Below are 21,311 nucleotides of genomic sequence, written 5' to 3' on the forward strand. Positions count from 1 at the left end.
CCAAAAGGCAGCCAGCCTACATAACTAAATGTTGGATCACTGGAATGGTTATGTCCCATTTCCCCCCCTAAAACATCGCCCTAATTGTATGACGTTTGAGCTCATGTACCATTATTGTTATGCTGCCAGTCTGTTTTCTGCTTTTGTCAGAGAAACATCTCAGAAGCAGTATATTTTCTAAATGATACACTGTTGATTAAAAAAAAAAAAAAAAAAAAGACAACAGCTACTACGGTGAGGGAATGAGAGGATTTTAAAAGTGTCATTTGTGTTTTTATTCTTAGTTTATTTGAACATTATTCATTAATAGATTTAAGGGTAATGACTATTTAATGTAACTGTAGTACTGTGTTTGTAAAAGAAATTCAGTGAGTTGTGTTTTATGACTCGTGGACTACCAGTGAAGTCAGCATTTCAGTGTTAATAATTGAATTGTTTTTTAAAGATTATTTTTGCGACGGCAACAAAGAGTCATTATAAATGTTCATTTTAACATCACTTGTCTTCCGTTCCTTTTATTCTCCACCTCTTCCCTCTACTCTGTCTCATTTGAGTGAAAGGTCCTGTGTATATAATTGCACCCAACACGTTGTATGAATAGATCAATTTGCAGAGTGCCGAGTCAGAGCTCATACTGAATGTTAACAATGGGCGTGTTTACATGCACACAGTAGTTTTACCATGAGTAATCATATTGGGGTGGATTATTTAAATTGTTAAGATCAACATCAGTTTGCATGGTTTGGGTTAGTGGACTAAAAGCAGGATATCATGCAGTTTCTTAGACTGAAAAAAAAAATTTGTTTCAACAAACTGTCCTGAAAAAATCATTCCACCGTCTCCGTGTTTATGCCCATTTATAAAACATGCAAATGTTCATTTTTTCCCATTTGGTTGACCATGAAATGGTTAAACGGTTGTTCCAAAAGTACTGTCCTGTGCTTCCACCACCACTATATTTTTTTATTTGACTCCTGCAACTTCCTCCTTGGCCTTTTGCACACATTGTGATCCCATTTTTAGAAAACTGAATTAAATCAGACAAAGGTAGCCAAGCAAATTAAAAGTCTGAACAACAATCTCGTCATAATAATAGCAATGCTTTGACTAATATGGGTTTTTTGCCGGTTGATGCAGATATCAGTATTTTTAGGCTGAAGATGCCAATAGCGATATTTTCTCTTTTATAGTCCTTATCTTCAAATTTGATTCTTCTCTTTGTTGAACATTGCAGTGTTTCCAGCATAATTTTGTTCTTGTCAGGTGTCTGAAATGGGACCCTAAAACTCTTAAAAAAAAAAAAAAATGTTAGGTTAATTCCCCCTCCAAAAAAAAAAAAAAAAAAAAAAAAAGGCTGTTTTTTTCTGCAGCTGTGGTCATATGAGACCACATGATGGACTGATAGCTGATATTTAATCAAAAGCCAATACTGGCCCAATATGCAGTATTGGTCTGCCCATTAGCATTAACTCAGTTATGCCTGCACTAAATGTCACCTCACTGTAATTAAGATAATTAGACTAGATCAGTTTAAAGGAACACTCCAACATAAAATCCCCTTTTTCAGACTTACCCACACCGAGACAAGATGTTCAACACCGTTTTCACCTCTGTGCGTGCAGCTTCGTAAGGTGTTTATTTTTTCACTTGACTGAGCTAGGCTAGCGACTCCCATAGACTTCAAGTCTTTATGCTAAGCTAACAAGACATGCTACCCATAGGAACTGAACCGCTGGACGCGCAGAGGTGAAACTGGCGCTGAACATCTTGTCTCAGTCTGGGTACGTCAGAAAAGGGATATTTTGCCCAAAACGTTGGAGTATTCCTGTAAATTAAATGACAGTGACTACAGGCCGAAGGTGGCCGTAATCAGGCTGATACAGGAGTACTGGTGTGAATGTAAATGTACCCACTGAAAAGCACTCTTCAACCATACTATAATGCCTTTTTTTCATTGAATGCATGCTCTGTGTAAGCTCTGAGCACTGTCCTGATCATTTCACAGTATTATACTTCAATGCATTCAATGCACCGACGTTCTCCAACATGTCAGAGACTACACCATGACTTTTGGCTGAGGGCTCCCTCCTACACCGTTTGACTTTGGTCCTTATCCGGCAAATAGATCCCTAATGGTTTGAGCTCAGCGGCATGAGAGAGGAAGATGGCACCATATATATATGAAACACATCACTCCAGCCTGCGCACAAACTTCAAATTAAAGCGCGGCTGTTTCACGTCCTTTCTCCGACGAGGTATGGATTCCCAGAGCCTGGAGATGAAGCACATTACGGCCTTCCTAAGTTCACTGGTAATTTGATTACGCTATCTTTGGAAAGTGACTAAATTTCTTCCTGTACGAGTGTGGAAATCGCTGAAAGAGACACAACAGCAGACGGGCTCGCCACGTGGAGAGCATGCACGCAGCTTGCATAACAATTATCAGAATGACTAACTAACGTGCAAATATGGCCCAGCAGGCTTATAACTGCATGAGTGAGTCATTGGAAATAGTAACCACCCTAAGATCACTGGTATTTGTGGAATTACATGTGGCCAATTTGAATTTATTAAGTTCTTTGTCTGATCCCCTGCAGTTTATCTGCCCTTATACCACACCATTAGGAAAATATTTGGAATTAATTAAATATGTATCATGTGTTTGGAGATACATATTTTGGCACAACAACATTTTGAGTCATATTTTGCACTTCAGCAATACTATCAGCTGCAGTGAAAAGGGCAGGAAGGAGGTGCACTTCTTATGATGGACGTCATTTTAGTTCAAACATTGTGTTCTTGTATCTGTGTTAATTATAGAGCCCATGCCGCTCCGGCTGAAGCACTGTTGAACCAGACAACCTTCCTCAACACTGCGATGACAGCCAATTATCTCACGTTTTGCCCCCCGTACCGTGGTGAAATTATGACTCCCAACTCTTCCGCACAGCTTCACAACTCATCCAATTTCTCATTTTTACCTTGAATCAGAGTGTAAAGTGTATAAAAAAAAAAAAAAAAAAAACCTGCAGCAATATACGTTTAAGGCACATTTGATTCCTACTGTGGGAGAAGAGAGCAATGGGCTTGAATGATAAAATTGCGTTGTCAAGGTAACAGGTTGTTCTGAAGACTGCAAATATGTCGTATTGGGGATGCTACCATACAAGATTTCAACCTGCAGCCTTGGTAACTCTCAACTACTTCAGCTCCGCAGTTTACAAAGACAGGCAGGTTGCCGCAGATGTGATATGTTGTGCATTAATAATTCAAAATATTTAATACACAGCCTTTATTTTTTCACCTATATCATTGAAGTGATTCATTGGAAATCCCATTTGCAAAATCAAATCAGCTATCTGAAAGCTCGGGGTGCTACAATGAATTGTTGCAAATGATGAATGGGGAGAAAGGTGGAGGCTGCTGGAGAATGGAGAGACACCGAGGCACCCTTTAACACGGCTCCTGATGTAACCATGGATACCTCTATTTCATGGATGAAGTAATTTTAGCTGGAGTGAGATTTGAAGGGTAGATATCTCTGTTTTCTGCCGAGTGAAGAACATGTCATATGTGATCACTTATTAAATATCAGGTTACACTCACACTATATTGCAGCACATCCATGAGGACGTGTCACAATGAATTTAAACATTTCGTGCGCCGTGCGTGTCTGTGCATGTGTGATGATTAATAAGAATGCCGGGAATAATATGTAAGGCAACCTTGAGTGCGGCGCGCAGCACCGAGCCACTAACATTTGGGATGTTTGCTTTGCAGGAACAATGATGCTTTTCACAGAGACGAGGGAGGTGTGGGAGACGCAACGGATGATCTCTATAATTTAGAAACATAGTGAGGAGCAATTAAGAAAGCGAGGATTATAAGACAGATTCATCGATTATATGCTTGTGGTTAAAATTTAAAGGAAAATTACAAATCTGACAAGCCAGAGAGAAAGAAAACAGTCATTAACGTGCAAACTGTGAGCATTTCGAGGGAGACTGAGGACACTAGAAAGCAGGAACAAATGGTTTATTTCTTAGCTGCAGTGAAAGTAATGCTCCCAGATTCAAATTCAAACTATTGCTGATTTATTGGTGTGAATCTACATATGAGATGCATGCTGCTTCATGGACGTGTGCTGCAGGAAGCCCGCACTTTTCAGTGTGATAAGAGTGGAGAGTAGTAGTATGAGACTTATCAGCTGAACAGAGAGCAGGCAAAGTGTCTACACTGTCAAGGCAGCCATGATAGTGCTGTCCACAGGGATTACGGAGAGATGTAACCACGATAAGAACAGAGCGGCACTGAGATGAACTCCGGCACTTTCTTCAAGTCGGGGAACAAGAGAGCAGATTGTCAAAGTGTCAGAGTCAGAGAATCGGTACATTCGCCCGGGATAAAATCAGATTTCTTGCCCTTTATTGCCGTGGTATTACATTTTGCTGTAGTGACAGTGATAAATACTGCCAGGAGATATTGTTCTTGCCTGTTTAACCACACAGCAGGAGAAGATGTTGAGAAAGTTTCAAAGGGCATACAAGCACATCATTTCAGGCGGCGGGATGTGAGCGATGTGGTCTACATATCAGATTAGTTCGCTGGAGTGGATTGTGGAGGGATCTTTTTCTGAACTGTTTTAGTCTATTCAGATTTTATATTTTATATTATATCATATCATGAATCCGATAAATAAATCTTTTATCTAACATATCTACAATTTTCATTGAATATATTTCTAATATATAAAATAAATACAAATACACATAATATAAATGTAAAAAATATACAATATATATCATATACTATATTGCCAGTTTGATTCTATTGCCATTTTTGGATGCCAACCTTCATACCAGTGTCATACAAATACCCTGGTGCAAAAAGTAGAGCTTTGAGAGCGATCACAACACAGGTTGAAGTGCTAACATCAACAAAATAACAACAATAAGAAAATAAAGAAAATTAAGTGATCATGGAAAAGGGTACAAAAGGATGAAATGAGGTAAACATGTTTACAGCTGGGTGAAGTATTAGGGCAGCGAACGAGAGCTGATTTATTGAGGCTTCCTGAGGCCTCCGGATGCAGGACCCAGTCGGGTTGAATGCTCTCTGCCTCCACCTGGTGGATTCATGTGGAACTTACACACACAGGTTGACATGCACCTGCCTGCAACATTCACCAGCGGCCATCGCCAGTGCAGCAGGGTGAACGAGTGGCTCAAAACCAATGTCCGCCCTGTCCGCATACGCCCTGCTCAAGTGCACTGACACAAGATGCTGGGATTCCTACCCGCCTGAGGGGGCGCTGTTCTCCCTCCTGGGCCTTTGTTTAACTGCTAACCAATCAGAGCTCTGCAGAGCGGTGTCTGGAAGAGGGAAGAGGGGTTTCAAAGGAGGGTCATGTGAGGCTGTGATCAAAATGGGCTTTTGAAGGCTGATACTGCTAATTTGAAGTTGCTGCTATCTTACATTTTCAGCCCCAGGCGATATTCAGTTTTAATTTCAACCATTTTCATACCAACTGAACCAAAAATCACTATGTGCTTCAGCTGGACATGCTATTCAAATATTCTTATCAGGGCAGAGCAGCATCTGACATGTTTACAGCAACATGGGACACTAAAACTCTCAGTAGCAGCTCCTTGACAGCGTGAAACAGGTTTCATTGCAGGTTTTACAGACTGTGTCACACCACACTGGAATAATAGGTCTGGTCAGACATCTTAAAGGAATACTCCAGAATACCATTTTTCCAACATACCCAGCCTGAGACAAGATGTTTGATATCATTTTCACCTCTGTACGTCCAGTGGTTCAGTTCCAGTTGGTGGCACTTCCTATTAGCTTAGCATAAAGACTTGAGGTCTATGGGAGTCGTTAGCCTAGCTCCAGCAAAGGGAAAAAATAAACCTTACAGCAACTCCAAAGCTGTCTTATTTACACAGTGCATCATGTGGATTTGAAATACACATCCTGGAAATAAAAAGAAAATAACAAGTGTTTAGGAGAATTTCATTTGAACAGGTTCTACCGACACCTTCAGCAGCGCGCAGATCACTGGATGGAGATGGAAGGATACATGTGTTCAGCGGTTATAGCTCCACCATTATAAAATGACTTTTTGTTTAAATTCCAAGAAATATATTTCAAATATATTTTTGTGGTATTCCTTTAAATAAAACGCCAGTATTGGCCCAATATACTGATATACTGGTCTAACCTGGGAAAATGTGCCTCCAAAAGCAAAACATAATGTCAGGATTAAACTTGAAGATTTGATGGGTTTTGCCACTTGCAACTTGCATGTGATCTTATCCACAACACATACCAGCTTTTTTTTTTTTTTTTTTTTTTTTTGTCTACCTCTTTATGAATAGGCAATTAATGATTAATCCACAATTTTAAAGCAGCTGGGTCTGCACTGAATCCATATCCGCTTTGCACAGAGGCATCATTTAGCCCTACTTAATATCTATTATGTTATACACTGCTTATTGATGCAGTTTTAGCTCAACAGTAGTTATCTAACATGCGACTTGTGGGAAGTCTGTTGGTTTTTACAGTGAAGTGGTATTTTGGGTAAATCCTGTTGGACTTAACACAGAGGGGGCTCATTCAAATGTTTAAAGCAATGGGAGATTACAGGACTGTGAAAAAATAATCTGAGTTTCTATTTACACACACTGGTACATGATGAAATCACCACTTAAGAGTTTATTTGAGTTTATTTGTTATATACCATCCGCCAAATGATGCATAAGCCACATGAGGCCATATGAACTGGCCGGCTAGAACAATGAGATTTGGTGCATGATCCTGAAATTACACTGATCAGTCAATCAATCAATAGTTTGAACAGAACCTGCCGAAACAACATTTGGAGTGATGTTTCCTTTTATGGGACCCATTGATAAAATAGATTAGGGGGTCAGAAAAAAGCAAAAGGGAAAAGCAAAGGGGGAAACAAAAAAAAAAGGGAACAATATTAGCATATTAAATTCTGCACATAGAAGTTACACCATGAACTTCATATTCTAGAAATTATTTTTCCTGCCAGAATACGAGCCACATACTTTTTTTCCTCTATTATCTCCACATGCAAAAATGACAAACTGATTGTAGTCATTTATTGTTTATCATGTAGTCACTTATTATAAACCATTTTTTTTTTTTGGTAGAGTAGGATGAATCACAACATTTGACTTGATAATAGTATCTGTGCACACTTCAGGCTCTTCTCCACCCACATAGACAAAAACGTGTTTTCCTTGATAATATATTCCACACAGCCTTGATTACCGAACAAAGAAAAAAAATCTTCATTTGGCACAACAAATTCCAAGTACGGGGTAATCACTGCTTACATGATCCAATTATCAGAGAATAGGATTTTTACAAAATGAATCAAAACACAAATTTTCTCCCTTCTCAGAAATTGCAATTATTCCACATTGTGTGTGCTATCGTTTTTAAACATGGCCCCAAGTCTGTTGGCAAACCTTCATAGGCACTGCCAGGCCCTTTCAGCAGCGCTTCAGCTCCCCTGGAAAACTGTCTCACCGCTGTAGAAATATTTTTCTCCAAAGAAATCTTGCATTCACAGACAGCAAAGTGAAATATGATGATGTATGGTGTAGGAAAGCTGGCCATGTGGTGGTCTGGGGACCTCCAGAGGGCTTTCAGGGGACTCTCTAAGATCTGTGATTAAATATGGAGCACTCTCGCTCAAATCAGGAGGTCGTACTTTTAACAGCATTTAAATAATACCAGCAGCTCACACACTGAGTGGACTGTGGTGGAACTTATGATTCCCTGCAGAGATAAAACAACACAGGAAGTATATAATATTGTTTTTAATTTTTATTGAGTAAAAATATCAGAAGGGAAAGGAGAAAGGGTTTGGAGAAATTTCATAATATTGGTGTGGTCGGTTGGAAATGTGTATGTGTGTGCAGGGGCGCCGTATATGGGGGAAAAGTTAGGACAATTCCAAGGGCCCTTGCCTGATAGGGGCCCCAAAAAATAGGTAAAAGTATAAGATAATATAAGATTATTAAACCATCATCGAGTAAAAATGCAAATGTATCTATAGCTATCTATCTATATCTATATCTATATATACATTATATATATATATATGTTTAGATAGATAGATAGTTTTTTTTCATGTGGCCCAAAATTCCTGGCGGCACTGTGTGAGTGAGTGTGTGTGAGTGAGGGAACACAGATGTTAGTGTGCTAAGGCTCTTATCTTGAAGAAATGAAGGAATTTGTTGGAGTCCTTGTTGTTTTCTTCTGCTTTGCCTCCTCCTGTCTCTGTGTCGGAGAAGCCGTTCCATGACCCTCCATGTTTTGGACTTTTTATCCTCTCTCTGATTTTTCTCCCTCTCCAGCTCAGAGATCCTGTCTGACATGTCCTCCTCCCGGAGCTCAACATGTTGGCTCTCTGGCTGTTTTTTTGGCCTCAGTCACAGGGGGTTTGCTCCAGCTGAGCCTGTTGGTCAGCCAGGAGCTTGTCCTGCACCTTCTGGGCCTTTCTTTTTTTTCTTTCACCTTCTGGGCCTTTTCCTCCAGCTGTTTCACTTTGAAGATCGCGCTGAGGTCCTTCTCCATGAGCTCCATCTTAAGGCCCAGGATGTTTTCCTTTGGGCCGTCTCCTTCAGCTCTGTCGGTTCTTGTTGAAGGGCTTCCCTGTCTGTCTCAGTGATCTTCATCTTCACAGCTCGCTGGTCTACAACATCAAGAGCTCTCTGCAGCTCAAGCAGGAGCTCCTCAGTGGTTTTCTCTCATCGAAAACCAGTGGCTCTTCTTCTCATCATATGGAAAACCGTTCACTTTGTCAGCTGTTCCACTGCGGTTCAGTGTGAAGTCTTTCAGTGCCTTTGCAAACACAGACACAGCTTTTTTTTTATGAAGGTGTGCATGGCCATAGAGATCATGTGTCATCAGAGAAGGATGATTCACCACATCCACATTTGTGTCCACAGGTTGTCTGTGTGGATCATGATGTGGCCTGATGAGCCGGTCTGAGACAGGATGTCTGAGGCTGACTGTGTATTTGGACACCAGTTTTGCCACCATGTGTCCAGGAAAAAGCCTTTTCTCTTGAAGGAATATAACACTTGATTCAATCAATATGACAGTCAGACTTGGTTGCGCTCTGTGGTGTTTTGGAGTCATCAGACTGGGTGGTGTGGCTGCTGGTTTCTGGCTGTTCATCATTCATCATCATCATTGTCCTGCTTGGCCTAGACAGCAATATCAGGCTGGCCAGTCTGGGCAGGCTGGTTCTCCTGGGCAGACTGGTTCTCCCGGCCAGGCGTGGTCTGCCTGTGAGCAGACTTCAGTGTGACTGACTGGCTCTTCAGCCTGGCCCTCCAGTCTCCAAAATGACAAACTTATTGTCTCATAAGGAAAAGCTACAGTGTAAAACATTACGTGAAGTATAATTTAAACAAAAGACAAAGATCCCTGTGTGCACAGTTGTGTTCAGGAACATGACCATCGGCCCTGGAGACCCATAGGTTTAAAGTCTCTCCAGGGGAGGACAGACTGTCAAACTGAGAGTAAGGTTCAGTTTTTGTGTGGCTGTCCTGTCTATGAGGACATTATAGTTGTACTTTTTAGTAAAATGAATTTGAATGAGTGAATTTAATTAAAATGAATTCAGCTTTTATGGTTGTGTTATAACAAAAAGTAAGGAAAAATATGACCTACTTGTGATGCTTTAATGACTTCAATGTAAAATAGTTACATTCATATAACATACAAGTTGTGCTTAAGAGGTCAAATGAGCAGAATTTGTTTATTTATTTCTATAAAGTATACAGTACAACGTAGTAGCCTTTGCAGTTCACACTCCAGTCCAGATGGTGGCGACAGTGCACCGTAAAGGTGCTTAGCTGCTGCCAATAAATAAATAAATAAATAAAAGAGGGAAGAAGAAAAGCGTCAAAGATAGTATAGGTAAGAGGATGAGCATGATCAATCCCGGAAAAGGAAAGAAGTGGCGTGAACACGACGGTCAAGACAAGAAACATCACACATAAAATACCATGAAAGGCGTCTTTTTTTATTATTATTTTTGATAAAAAATTTTAATTATATGAGAAACGGATAATGCGATGATTTCCGGACCTTCTCACCCAAGGTTATCATAGTTACCTAAAACGAAACTAAAAACTAAACATAAGTGTAAAAAACATCTTATTTAACTGAAGTAAAAAAGAAGTTTGGGTAGACTTGTGAAAAAAGGAAAACTAACTGAAACGATATTGTGTACTTACAAAACTAATTAAAATAAAATAATAATAATAAAAAAAAATAGACAGAAAATGTATTTGGTTTTAGTCGTCGTCAGTTTGGTCCCCACAACAACATGAAGAGTCGTTGGTGCTGATTAATGGGAGTCAACTGCCTTCACAAAGTGAACTTCTAAAATATTAGTCCTTATTAATACCACCCTTATTATAATACAAACAACAACAACGACAACAAAAAAAACTACTTTGTTGTTGCCACTTTCTGTTTTGTTGTCATGTTCAAAAAACAAAAACAAATAAATAAACTAAAACTAATACTGAAACTAGTAAAAACTAAACTAAAACGAAACAAAATGAATGAATGAATGAATAAATAAATAAATAAAGATAACCAAAAAAAAAAAAAAAAAAAAAAAAAAAACAAACTAAAATGAAACAAGCAAATCCACTAACTGAAGATAAACTGCACTGGAAATGAAATAAAAACCGAAATTAAAATAATAATTAATGAAAAATACAAAACTATAACAGCAGCAACAACTCTGTTCTCCCCTCTTTGCTTACATGAACAGAGGTGTCCGAAATATGACTAAGGGCTAAACAACAACAACAACAACAACAACAACAAGTTTCCACTCTTTTCTAAAGACTTTGCATTGCGCCGTCGATCATCCTCAGTTTCAGGTGGAATAAAACGAGCTGGTCAAACGAAACGTACCGACGCAGCTCCGAGACGGAAGATGACCGCGCGCGTCAGATTGTGCTCTCGCCCCGCCCCTTCCTCTCTGCGGCGCGAGCTGGGCGTGTTGACAGACGGACGGACGAGCCAGCAACATCTGTACCTGGAAGTCACGCAGAGCACCACAGCTCGCTTTCTGCCATCAAGTTTTCAAAGTGTCGCTGCCTGAAGGTTGGTATAACACATCCTCATCTGGGTTAACAAGTTATTTAGGCGTGTAAATTACATGTAGCGGCTGTAGATATCAGAGTTATTCATGTTTCGGGCGTTGGCTGTTGTGATACTTAGCTAACTTTCGATGTAGCCAGCTAACAGCTAGCTAGCTTTACGTCCTCTCCGGTCGTCTAATGCTTTAGTTGCGTCGTTAAGCACAAACGTAGCGCCAGCATGCCGACGTGCAAAGTTTAACTTGTTCGTAGGCACTTTCATGCATAGCGATATCCAGGTGACATTAGGATTATCAGTGCAGAAAGCGCTGACCAGTTGTGGTGAATCCAGTTTTCTCGGTGGGGGTGATGCGTCATGAAGTGAAGTGTTCTTCCGCGGAAATAAACAGGCATTCTCAAAGGTAACACGCCCCGAAACGGGAAAGCTGCAGCAGCGACTGAAACATGAACATAAGGCAAAGACGACAGGACCAAATGCTGAGCGAGCTTCAAAATCAGGCCTGTCCTGCTCACATAACTATAAAAAGTTTAATGATAAGTTATCCCTTTTCTGACTATTCTGTCTGCTCTTTGAATCTGATTCTACACCATTGTGTCTCGCTTTTTTAAACCAGAAACTGCATTGACAGATTAATGTCAAAAGGTGCAAATTTATTTTGCACTTTGTATAAAGGCAATAATAAGAAAAACAATTTGGCCCTTGGTTAAACTACTTTAATTTAAAGAAAACTTGGGTTTTATGGTTGCCAAACCCACTATTAGATAAGTTATTTTTTGTGCAGCATTTTAAAATCAGAATTTTGCTGTGATTATTCCCTGTTATTAAAGTGTTTATCTGTTAACAAAGCTACAATACGTTGAAATCGTATAACCAACAATGTAGGCTAGTGAAAATATCTAAATGTATGAACGGGGCTGGAGAAATAGAGCCTAAGTTGCTCAGGTGTAGCTTTTAGAGACAAAGACAAAACCCCTTTGTTTAATTGACAGATCCAAAGAGCACAGTGTATTAGGCAGGCGTGTAGGCAGGTATTGATCTGTCTTGGTGAATGGGTTTCTCTTTTTGAGCTCCTTCACAAGGAAATATGAGGGTTTGACTTCATTGTTGATAATCAGGGCAGGACAGCTGCTTATTGTTGTTGCTGATGGAACATTCACCAGCCACTCAGTCAGATTAATCTCCCTTTCTCATTTTAAACCACAACTGCCATATTAGCCAAACCAGAATAATCACCATGAGTATAATTTAAATCGAATGTTGATATCATGCATTTGGTTTGTTTGAATAGAGTTGATGATATTGTGCAGCTTAATTTCCAGACCAGGGATTCGTCTAAAGGAAACGATTGAGGAAAATCTCTGTTGGTAGATATGTTTCTCTCATCCCACAATATGTATCCTCATATCGCACAGCCCTAGTTAAAACCCAGCAAGAATTCAGCCACTGTTGCAAAATAGTTAAACATCTAAATGCATCGAGCTCAGAGAGGTGAGGCTGTCGGTCAGAACAAGACTCCAAGACTGTAAAATGTCTTGAATGCAGCACAGGTTGGTCAGTTGGTGTTTTCAGGCCAAATTCTTTGTCTTAACATATGTGGTACTTTGCATTCACAGGTGACAAAAGATGTTTGCGATCAAACTTATTGGGGGCATCATTGATGCAGTGAGGTGAGAATTTGCACGACATACCAATCTGTAATGCAAAGAAAGTGGTTTGTGGTTCAACCTGTTATTCTGTGTCTTTTGCCCCACAGCAACATTGACCCAGGCCAGTTTATACCATCTGAACCTGTGAGTAATAGCCCAAATTCCAAGCATACCTTTATCAGAAACTGCTCTGTGTCCCTATCACTGTGCTGCCATTACTGAACGATTGCAGTGTCTCTAATGTTTCCTGATGTCTGCGTCCTGCAGGTTCCACCGCGCATGCCGCTGGCGTACGCAGAGCAGAATGAGAGCGACGAAGAGAGACAGTTCCGCAAAGTCTTCCAGCAGCTCGCAGGAGATGTGAGTGATTTTTCGTGATGTCTTGTAGAATTCAGTTAATCCTCTTCATTCCTTTAATCCATGAAGGTGTGGATCCAGAGTTTGTGAAAACGATACATTATTGTGTTTGCGAAATCATTCTTCATCATGTTAACCCAGCAAGACGTAGGCTGGTACATGTTCCTGTATCATTTCCAAACTGTGAAATCATCATACAGGACATGGAAGTGAGCCCCAATGAGCTGATGAACATCCTGAACAGAATTGTTTCCAGACGTAAGACATGATTTTGCATCAGTCAAATTCAGAGTAATTCAAGTAATTCTTTGTGCTTTTCTACCTGATTCTATTGTGATTCAGTTCCTGATACTATATATATATATATATATATATATATGATTACAATGAATGGCTGTTTTGTTTAAACTTCAGATGCAGACCTGAAGACTGATGGGTTCAGCATTGAATCTTGTCGGAGTATGGTGGCAGTTATGGATGTATCCTTTTATCATTAGTTGGCTTTGAATGCAGTGTAATCCAGGTGGCAACATAATGAAGCTGACAGTAACCTCAGTGGTTTCCTGTTTTAGTGTGAAATAGACAAAAGCAGCAGTCATCTGTGAGAAAGGGGAGACTCGCTCAGCAGACTCAACACCTACAGAGGTTGGGGACCTGCAATATTACTTGCAGGCTTATTTTGCTTCAGTTTGGGCTTAACAGCAGTTTAAACCAAGCCTGCACTGGCTTTACATGTTTGTAGTTGGCACAGAAGATGTTGCAGTGTCAAGGTGCTAGGGTTTAAGTGCTTCAATCTCTTGCTCCCACCTCTGTTTTTGTTTAAGTTGGCCTTACAACTTAGCTGTCATCCTTGTTGTCAAGTGTGTGTTTGCTTGTACAATGCACGATGAGCTGGCATCTGTCATAAACTGTCCATTCACTCATGTAGTGTGTTGCCTGCTACGGGTGACTCTCCAACATTCTGCAAAAGCTGAGTAAAAACTAATTATACTGCACTACCAAAAATAAAAAGAACAAATTATGACAACCAGTAATAAGTTAAACAAAATTAGTTTTAATGTGGGTCTTGAAAGAAGCAGGTTGTTCTGAATTTAACGGGCCATGAACCCAAAACGTCAATCAGGTTTTTAATTTAGGCTTTGGAACAGTCAAAAGAGCCCTATCAAGATTTGAGACTTTGCCTCTGTAAATAAGCAGATAAGAGCTCGGTAGTGTAAACTGATAACAAGCCGTAAGCTAATGCCCGTAGTCAATAAATATTAAGATAAACCCTATATTCAGCTAGAAGACAGCGTGAGATGGTTAAAATGAGTCACATTGTTCATTGCAGCATCCTGAAGTGTTGCAAACAAAGCTGACTTTCTGTTAATAAATCCTGGACATCATGGATGAAGAAAGGCAGCAGCATTGGCATTGGACATATATAACATTCCCACAGGAGGCAAATCTATTTGTTGAAGCCTGAGACAGTGAAGGAGAGCTTTGTCTTCCTTAATACTGCTTCATTTCAGAGTGACAGCACTGGGAAACTCGGATTCCATGAATTCAAACACCTCTGGAACAATATCAAGAAGTGGCAGGCAAGTACAGTTGGCCTTCTCATTTCCTTTTCTGAATAGCAGATCGCCGTGCAGCTGTCTCAGAATTTCACGGACGTGACGGCTTGTGTTTTGCACAGGGAAATTCCTGTGGCCAGTGTTAATGATCTCCAGCAACAGGGAACAGGCAGGAAACTGTTTTGCAGCCTTGGGAACAGCGGGGCGCTGTGCCCCGTCTGAGCTTTACATCGAGATTAGAGTTGCTTTCATGGGAATGTGCAACTGCAATCCATGAAATAGGCGTGTCCACGTGTTTGCTACACAATGTGCTTTCATAAATTATGTCTTACCCAGAGCACATTTAATTATTTGTCAGATGAGTCCTCTGTAAGCTCAGCCTTGTCATGGTGATGTTAGACTTGTAGGACTCGATGTAGAGGGACAAGAAATTCCAGTATTGCCTGATTGTTTGTTGTTTTTTTCCTAGTAAACAAAATGTCAAAGCCATTTTGGTAACTAGTTGGGTTTAGGAGAATAAATTAATTACGCTCTTTCAGTTTTACTTTGTGAATCAGTTTATGAGGAATACTTTACCAGGAACACCTTTAACATGGGCTTATTTCTGTTGATTTATGTATGTATATGTGTATTTATTTATTTATTTATTCATTCAAGGGAATATACAAGAGCTATGATGCAGATAGCTCTGGTTTCATTGGTGCAGATGAACTACCCAATGCCTTCAGGGCTGCTGGTAAGAAGTTGTTTTGTGTGTGTGTGTGTGTGTGTGTGTGTTGGAGGGGGGCATAAATGTAACATTAGGCATGAAATGTTTTCCTTTTTATATACAGAGCAGATAGTACATGGGTTATAAGATTCGTAATATGCCATCATTGAATGTTTTTAAGGCATTTCCAGTCGACATTTTACATATCCCAGCTGTGCAGTCGAGTTGCGTGGTAGAGTGGCAGCACTTTCTTGCAAGAGCACATCTGAACTCGAAAATGAGTCATCAAGAACAACTAGCCGAACAACAAAGTATATTATACAAAAGACAAAAAATAGGGAAGTTGTAACTCAAATAGTAAACTCCTTCCTCCATAACTAGTCCACTTTTTCACAGTAATTCAGTTCACCCACAGTCAGTCAACAAGAGGCAGTGTTTCTGCTCATAGACGCTCACCGTAAGGTTTGGTGAGTGTCTTGTGGAGGCAGGGTGGAGCTGATTACAAGTGGCTGCAGGTGTGTGAGCTCACCCTGGGCGTGAACAATTATAGTGACTGTCTGTTTCTCTGCCAGCCTGGAGGCTCTCCTGTTGCTCCACAGTAGGATCAGACAAGAAATACTCTGCTGTCCCTTTGTGTGGACTGTAGTGTCACTGAATTACAACCAGTCATCAGAGACATAAATACAGCAAGGCATAGGAAATGCCATGAGAACAAAAAAAAAAAAAAAAAAAAAAGGGGAGGGGGATTAGGAGCGCAGGGAACCCAAACAATTTTAGTCATGGAAAAGTACCACACTGAAGATGTTTACTTTATCGTAGCTCTTTAGAAAACAAAAGGTTTATTGTTTGCATTCTTCAAGGCTACTTAAAAAAGGTGGATAAAATTAAAACAGTTGCACAAGTGAAAACTATGCTTGGGTACTCGGGAGGTATGCTATTGTTGAAAGTAAAAATAAAACTAGATTTGCTTATTCCACCTGTTAACTCCACCTGTCAGCACCAGACTGCTTTGTTAGCGCAGTGTCGTGGCTTCTTTTACGAGCAGAATAGCACTGAGAGGTGCTCACAACAAGCACTTAAAGGCGATGACATTAGGAATGTCAGCAAGTGATTTGTTCCCCCTTTTTTTGTTGTGCTGTTGACAATGAAGATGTCACCCAGTCTAAAAAGTCCCACCCCCTCTATTGTGATTGGTTAGGTTATGAAAAGTGACATTGACAAGCGCAGTGCCTGTCAGAAGAATTGAGATTATTTTTAAACTTGAAGTACGCAGGGATGGCCACACAAAAATGTCAGAACTTTCCGAAAAAAGAGGGGAGAAAAGACGTCGGCATCCGAGGCGACCACAAGTGCCAAAAGCCGTTGAAATAATTTCAGAAAATACGCTGACACTCAGAAATAGATGCTGGAAATACAGATACAGATGATAAAATATTCAGTTCACACACAGACTGCAGCAGCGACCCTGTTCACACTCCACCATTTTGCCTGGTGTATAAGTACACACTTCATTCCCCTTATTTTGTCACCATAATAAGAACTCTCCAGCACCTGCAAAATCCATTCCCACTTAATTTAAGGGGCGCTGCAGCACCCTCAGCACCCCTGCTTCCTGCGTCCATGGACCGAGAGCTTACTTTAACAAACAGCATCAGATAGAGACGCCACATTAGTGCTGTTTCTGCGAGGGCTCTTTGTTTTAGTAACCATTGGCATCCATTTTTACTTTTAGAAAATGCTAGGTTCAATTAAACTTGCTTTATTTTCTGATTCATGCTCAAAGAACACCAGTCAGACGGCTAAACCACATAATCGGTATTCTAAACATCTACGTAGATATGGGAACAGTCAAATAAAGTCAAATGTTTTCGAAGCGCTAAAGGAAGGAGGTCACTTGGCTCAGCTTGAGCTTTGAGCAGCTGTGCGATGCGTTAATCATTTGAATATCTGCCTGGAGTTTGAATGTATTTGTTTGGAATGACGTGCAGCAGGAAAACGACAGTGGTTTCACCTGCTCTTTTCTTTCTCAGGCTTCCCCCTCAATGACCAGCTGTTCCAGATGATTATTCGCAGATACAGCGATGAAAATGGGAACATGGATTTTGACAACTACATTGGCTGCCTCGTGAGGCTGGACGCCATGTGTCGTAAGTTTCCATGTCAATTGTGCAATAAATAGATTTTTTTTTTAAATTTGTGTGTTACCTACTCTACACAAAGGTAGAAACTGCTTAGAGGCTGTCACAAGAATGATTGTCCTCATCTCTGCAGAATGCAATCTAATCTCAGACTGCCTAACCTCTGTGTTGATTCAGGTGCCTTCAAAACTCTGGATAGGGATAACAGTGGGACTATCAAGGTCAATGTTCAAGAGGTAAACTGATCCTGGTTATCTTCAAGATTGCATTGGATTTTGTCTGGAATTCATTATTTTAAATTATTCATTTGATAGGAACAGTTGGTTCTATAATAAAGATGAATGCCGTCTTTCTTCTTCTCTCCTCTTGTCTCTGCAGTGGCTCCAGTTGACCATGTACTCTTGAGCACAGAACGTTTCCTCTTCTGGTTACAGAACCACTTTCTGTCTACACAATATACTTCTCACCATCCCTACAACTCCCCCCGTGTTAATCAGCCTATCCCATGTGTGTGCAGGTTTTATGTGAATATGAATGCAACATTTCATATTTCAGCATAGCGATGTGGGATTATTCACTGTCCCATTTTGCTTGCAGAACAGAACTGATGCTAGGGACCCTGTAAGATGTGAAGCCTGCACTCACAACAGTGCCCTCAGTTCGCAGACAACTTTTGTATGTATGAGTGCCATTGAATGCCCCGGAGAAGCCTCGTTCATGGACCAGGGGCATAACGTTAGGAGCCTCTTGAGTTATTTTCTTGGTTTATAAAGTCTAACCCACAAACCATGCATAGATGTCTCTTCTTTCAGTCAAGATGGCAGCAGTACCTTCAGCTTTGCACTGTGGAAACGTCCAAAAAACAAAACAAAACAAAAAAATCTCGTGAACCCCTTTTTCTCTTGCACCTGGTCCATTGATGATGCTTACTCACTGGAAGAGGGCGACAGCTCACCACTTGATAAAAGGGAAAGTTTGGCAGTTTTAGAGTTATGGATTATGTTTCACTCACATGACACCGCGCTGCATCTTCATTTAGCTGTTGTGAAGCAAGCTGTGGTTTAAATATGCACTATTCGATGTCACAGCATAACAATCCTGAGAGTAATGTGCATTGTGGAGACCTGCGACATGATGATATAAAACCAACTTGCAAAGATCAGCCATGTTTGCACTTTTGTCCTCCTCTCTAAAGTTTAACACCCCCCTGGAAGCGAATGAGTGCATGGTGGCATTGAGCCGAAAAGGCCACATGCACACCTCCATCTTCCCGTGGTGTTTACGTTTGGAGGGGTGAGAGAGAGGAGTGGCTTTACTAAGAGTTTACAGATGAACTTAGTTCCTGCTCTCAGTACCATCTAATGTTCAGATAAATTTTCATAGTGCATGTGTAAACAGTTATACACTCCATTGCTTTGACAGTGGCCAGGGACTAACATTTGAGGCGCGTTGTTTCTGCACAGCTGTAAGCCATCTTTTCTGTGTCTGTCAGCTGATATAGTCATGAGTGAAGCGTAATATATACTTCTAAAAATTCCACACTTTCTTACAAGTTACCTACTGTTTAGTTTCATTGAAATATTCAGTGTATCCAAGTTATCTCTTCTGTGATACTAATGTGCATTGACACCAAGAGGGAATGCATTGGTGGCCAAGTTGATGTGCCATCTAGTGTTTAATGCTGGTAATGGCACTTTGCCATTGCATTCTCCTTGGCTTCTTGTTTGCTTACTGATCATTTCTGTGTTGCACTCTTTGTCTATTTCAAAATGCCTATACGACATAATGCCAGCAAACTGTTGGAACTGATAATATATAGCAAAGATGTTTATCCCACTGCTGCATGCAGCCAATTGTAGATGCCATTTAACAGTTTCACTTGTACTTAGTTATTGCCATAGTCACTGAAATATTACTGACATGCCTGGTAGGACAAGTACCTGTGCCATCTTTGGAATAAAAGCGACAGAATACAAGTTGTTGTCATGTCATCATCACTTATTGAGTCTGTTAAGCTGTACTGTACGGTGATTACTCAGGGACCACTAAAGTCTCAAATGGGCTGACTTGGGTTCAGCTTCTTGGCCAGGGTGTTCAAATGTACAAAATTATGGCAAATTACATAATATAGACCCTGGATATTATATATATATATTTTTTATTTAAACATAGTACTGGGCTTTTAAGATGTAATCCAATATAATAGTGAAAGTTGTAGACATACCAGAACAGAAAGTGTTCCAACTGGTTTTCCTGTGAGGAAAGAGATCGCTTTAGGTGTGTCGTACTGATTCATGCACCAAGAATTTTTGTGATAAACTGAAAACTATTTTTGGTCTTTACTTCTTAGCTGAAGGTTATTTCTTAGCCCTTGTGTGGTGTTCATATTTTTGTTACTCAGCCAGTGTTCATTTTTCTTCCAGGGTCTGGTAGACCCGCTGCATTTTATGGTTTTTAATTCAACACAACCAAACAATTTTATGTTAAAATTCTCAACAGATGTTTACTTCATCCCAATTACAAGCAATATAAATAGCATATATAGTTAATATTTGCCCATTACCTTTGTTAGATCACATTTATGGATAAACGTGCTCCTCATATTTTTTTTTTTTAATAAAATGTAATAAAAAATCACATTGGCAGCCATGCAGGGTAGCTCATTTCTTGGGCAAGACCATTCAATTTCACCATTTTTTGACATCCATATTTCACTTGCTAGCTGATGACAGGCTTGTTCTGGTCCTGGGGCTTGTCCTCATTTTGGAACTGGCTGATGCTCAATCTCATCCTCTTCTTCCAAGTCACTGTAAGACACTGGCTTTTCAGAAATGTGATCCTCACATTCTGAAACCTCTTCCTCTACATCATCGTCAAAAGCTTCTCTCGCCTCCAAAATCATTTGCAAGGCCCTGTGAGCCAAAGCCAATGAGACTGAGGTTGAAAAAATAATTAATCAAATCATTTTTTCTTTTGGTAAAATATGAAAACGGGTCACACAGACCTGAACAGCATACAAGGGTTAATACCTCAGATGATGATGGTGTTAAACTTTTCCTGCAATAGGTGGGAAATCAACCCCACTACAAGTTTTGTCCTCATCCATGTGAACCTTCCGGAAAGATGTGATTATTCTCTTCCCCCACTGCATTCTTCTTTTTCAGGCTCTCAGTCTCCCATGTAGTGATATGCTGATGGATAATAAAATAAAATACATAAAGGTACAGGTTTGGTCCATTGTAACCCATGGGAGAATACATAAAACGAAATTTGGCCTACGTATTGTTTTTCACATTTAACCCTACAGTGAGGTATGTCTTTAAAATGTGAAACTGCTTTTCTGTTTTCAAAGAATGCCTGTGCAAGGAAACCACAATAGCAGACAAAGTTCAAGTTGAAGTTTATTTAAAGCCTCTCCACACTTTTTTACAGTTTCAAAGGGTTTACATGCCCACAGGTTTACAACAGAAAACAGGAGGACAACACCTGACTTAATCCTCACAAGAAAGAAAAAACTCCCCCCCAAAAAACCTGGTGCAACAGGGAAAAAAATGGAAGAAATCTTGAGAAGGACCACAGAGAGGGGAGACCCCTTCCTGGCCAGACAGGTGTGCTACAGGTGCCGACCCAGTGGGGGCTTTGAGTGAGGCAGGGGACCCAGCAGTGTGGGACGATGAGAAGTCATGGAGGGAAAACAGCAGGGGGCAAGACAGCCACAGTTTCCTGGTGA

General features: G+C 40.3%; 1 protein-coding gene across 2 annotated transcripts; it reads left to right on the top strand.

Annotated features, from left to right (window-relative positions):
* The first annotated feature begins 11,028 nt into the window (after window positions 1–11,028).
* capns1a (calpain, small subunit 1 a) lies at window positions 11,029–19,557 on the top strand. 2 transcript variants are annotated; one of them, XM_030068955.1, is made up of 11 exons: window positions 11,029–11,178; window positions 12,789–12,842; window positions 12,929–12,965; window positions 13,089–13,181; window positions 13,379–13,436; window positions 13,593–13,657; window positions 14,690–14,758; window positions 15,392–15,470; window positions 17,474–17,590; window positions 17,759–17,817; window positions 17,960–19,557. In XM_030068955.1, the coding sequence occupies exons 2-11, from the start codon at window positions 12,799–12,801 to the stop codon at window positions 17,984–17,986; spliced, it is 648 nt and encodes a 215-aa protein (XP_029924815.1). In that variant the 5' UTR covers window positions 11,029–11,178; window positions 12,789–12,798; the 3' UTR covers window positions 17,987–19,557. The 2 variants fall into 2 exon arrangements, with proteins under 2 accessions (XP_029924815.1, XP_029924817.1); XM_030068957.1 differs by having other exon boundaries at window positions 11,077–11,192; window positions 12,790–12,842.
* The last annotated feature ends 1,754 nt before the right edge of the window (window positions 19,558–21,311 follow it).

This window comes from Myripristis murdjan, chromosome 14 (genome assembly GCF_902150065.1).
Source record: "Myripristis murdjan chromosome 14, fMyrMur1.1, whole genome shotgun sequence".
Classification (NCBI taxonomy): domain Eukaryota; kingdom Metazoa; phylum Chordata; class Actinopteri; order Holocentriformes; family Holocentridae; genus Myripristis; species Myripristis murdjan.

Excerpts from the sequence above, each read along its gene's own strand:
- capns1a (XM_030068955.1), top strand. The coding sequence starts at position 12,799 with ATGTTTGCGATCAAACTTATTGGGGGCATCATTGATGCAGTGAG. Across the intron at positions 12,843-12,928 it reads GGCATCATTGATGCAGTGAG|CAACATTGACCCAGGCCAGT; the intron begins GTGAGAATTTGC and ends TTTGCCCCACAG. Across the intron at positions 17,818-17,959 it reads TCAAGGTCAATGTTCAAGAG|TGGCTCCAGTTGACCATGTA; the intron begins GTAAACTGATCC and ends TTGTCTCTGCAG.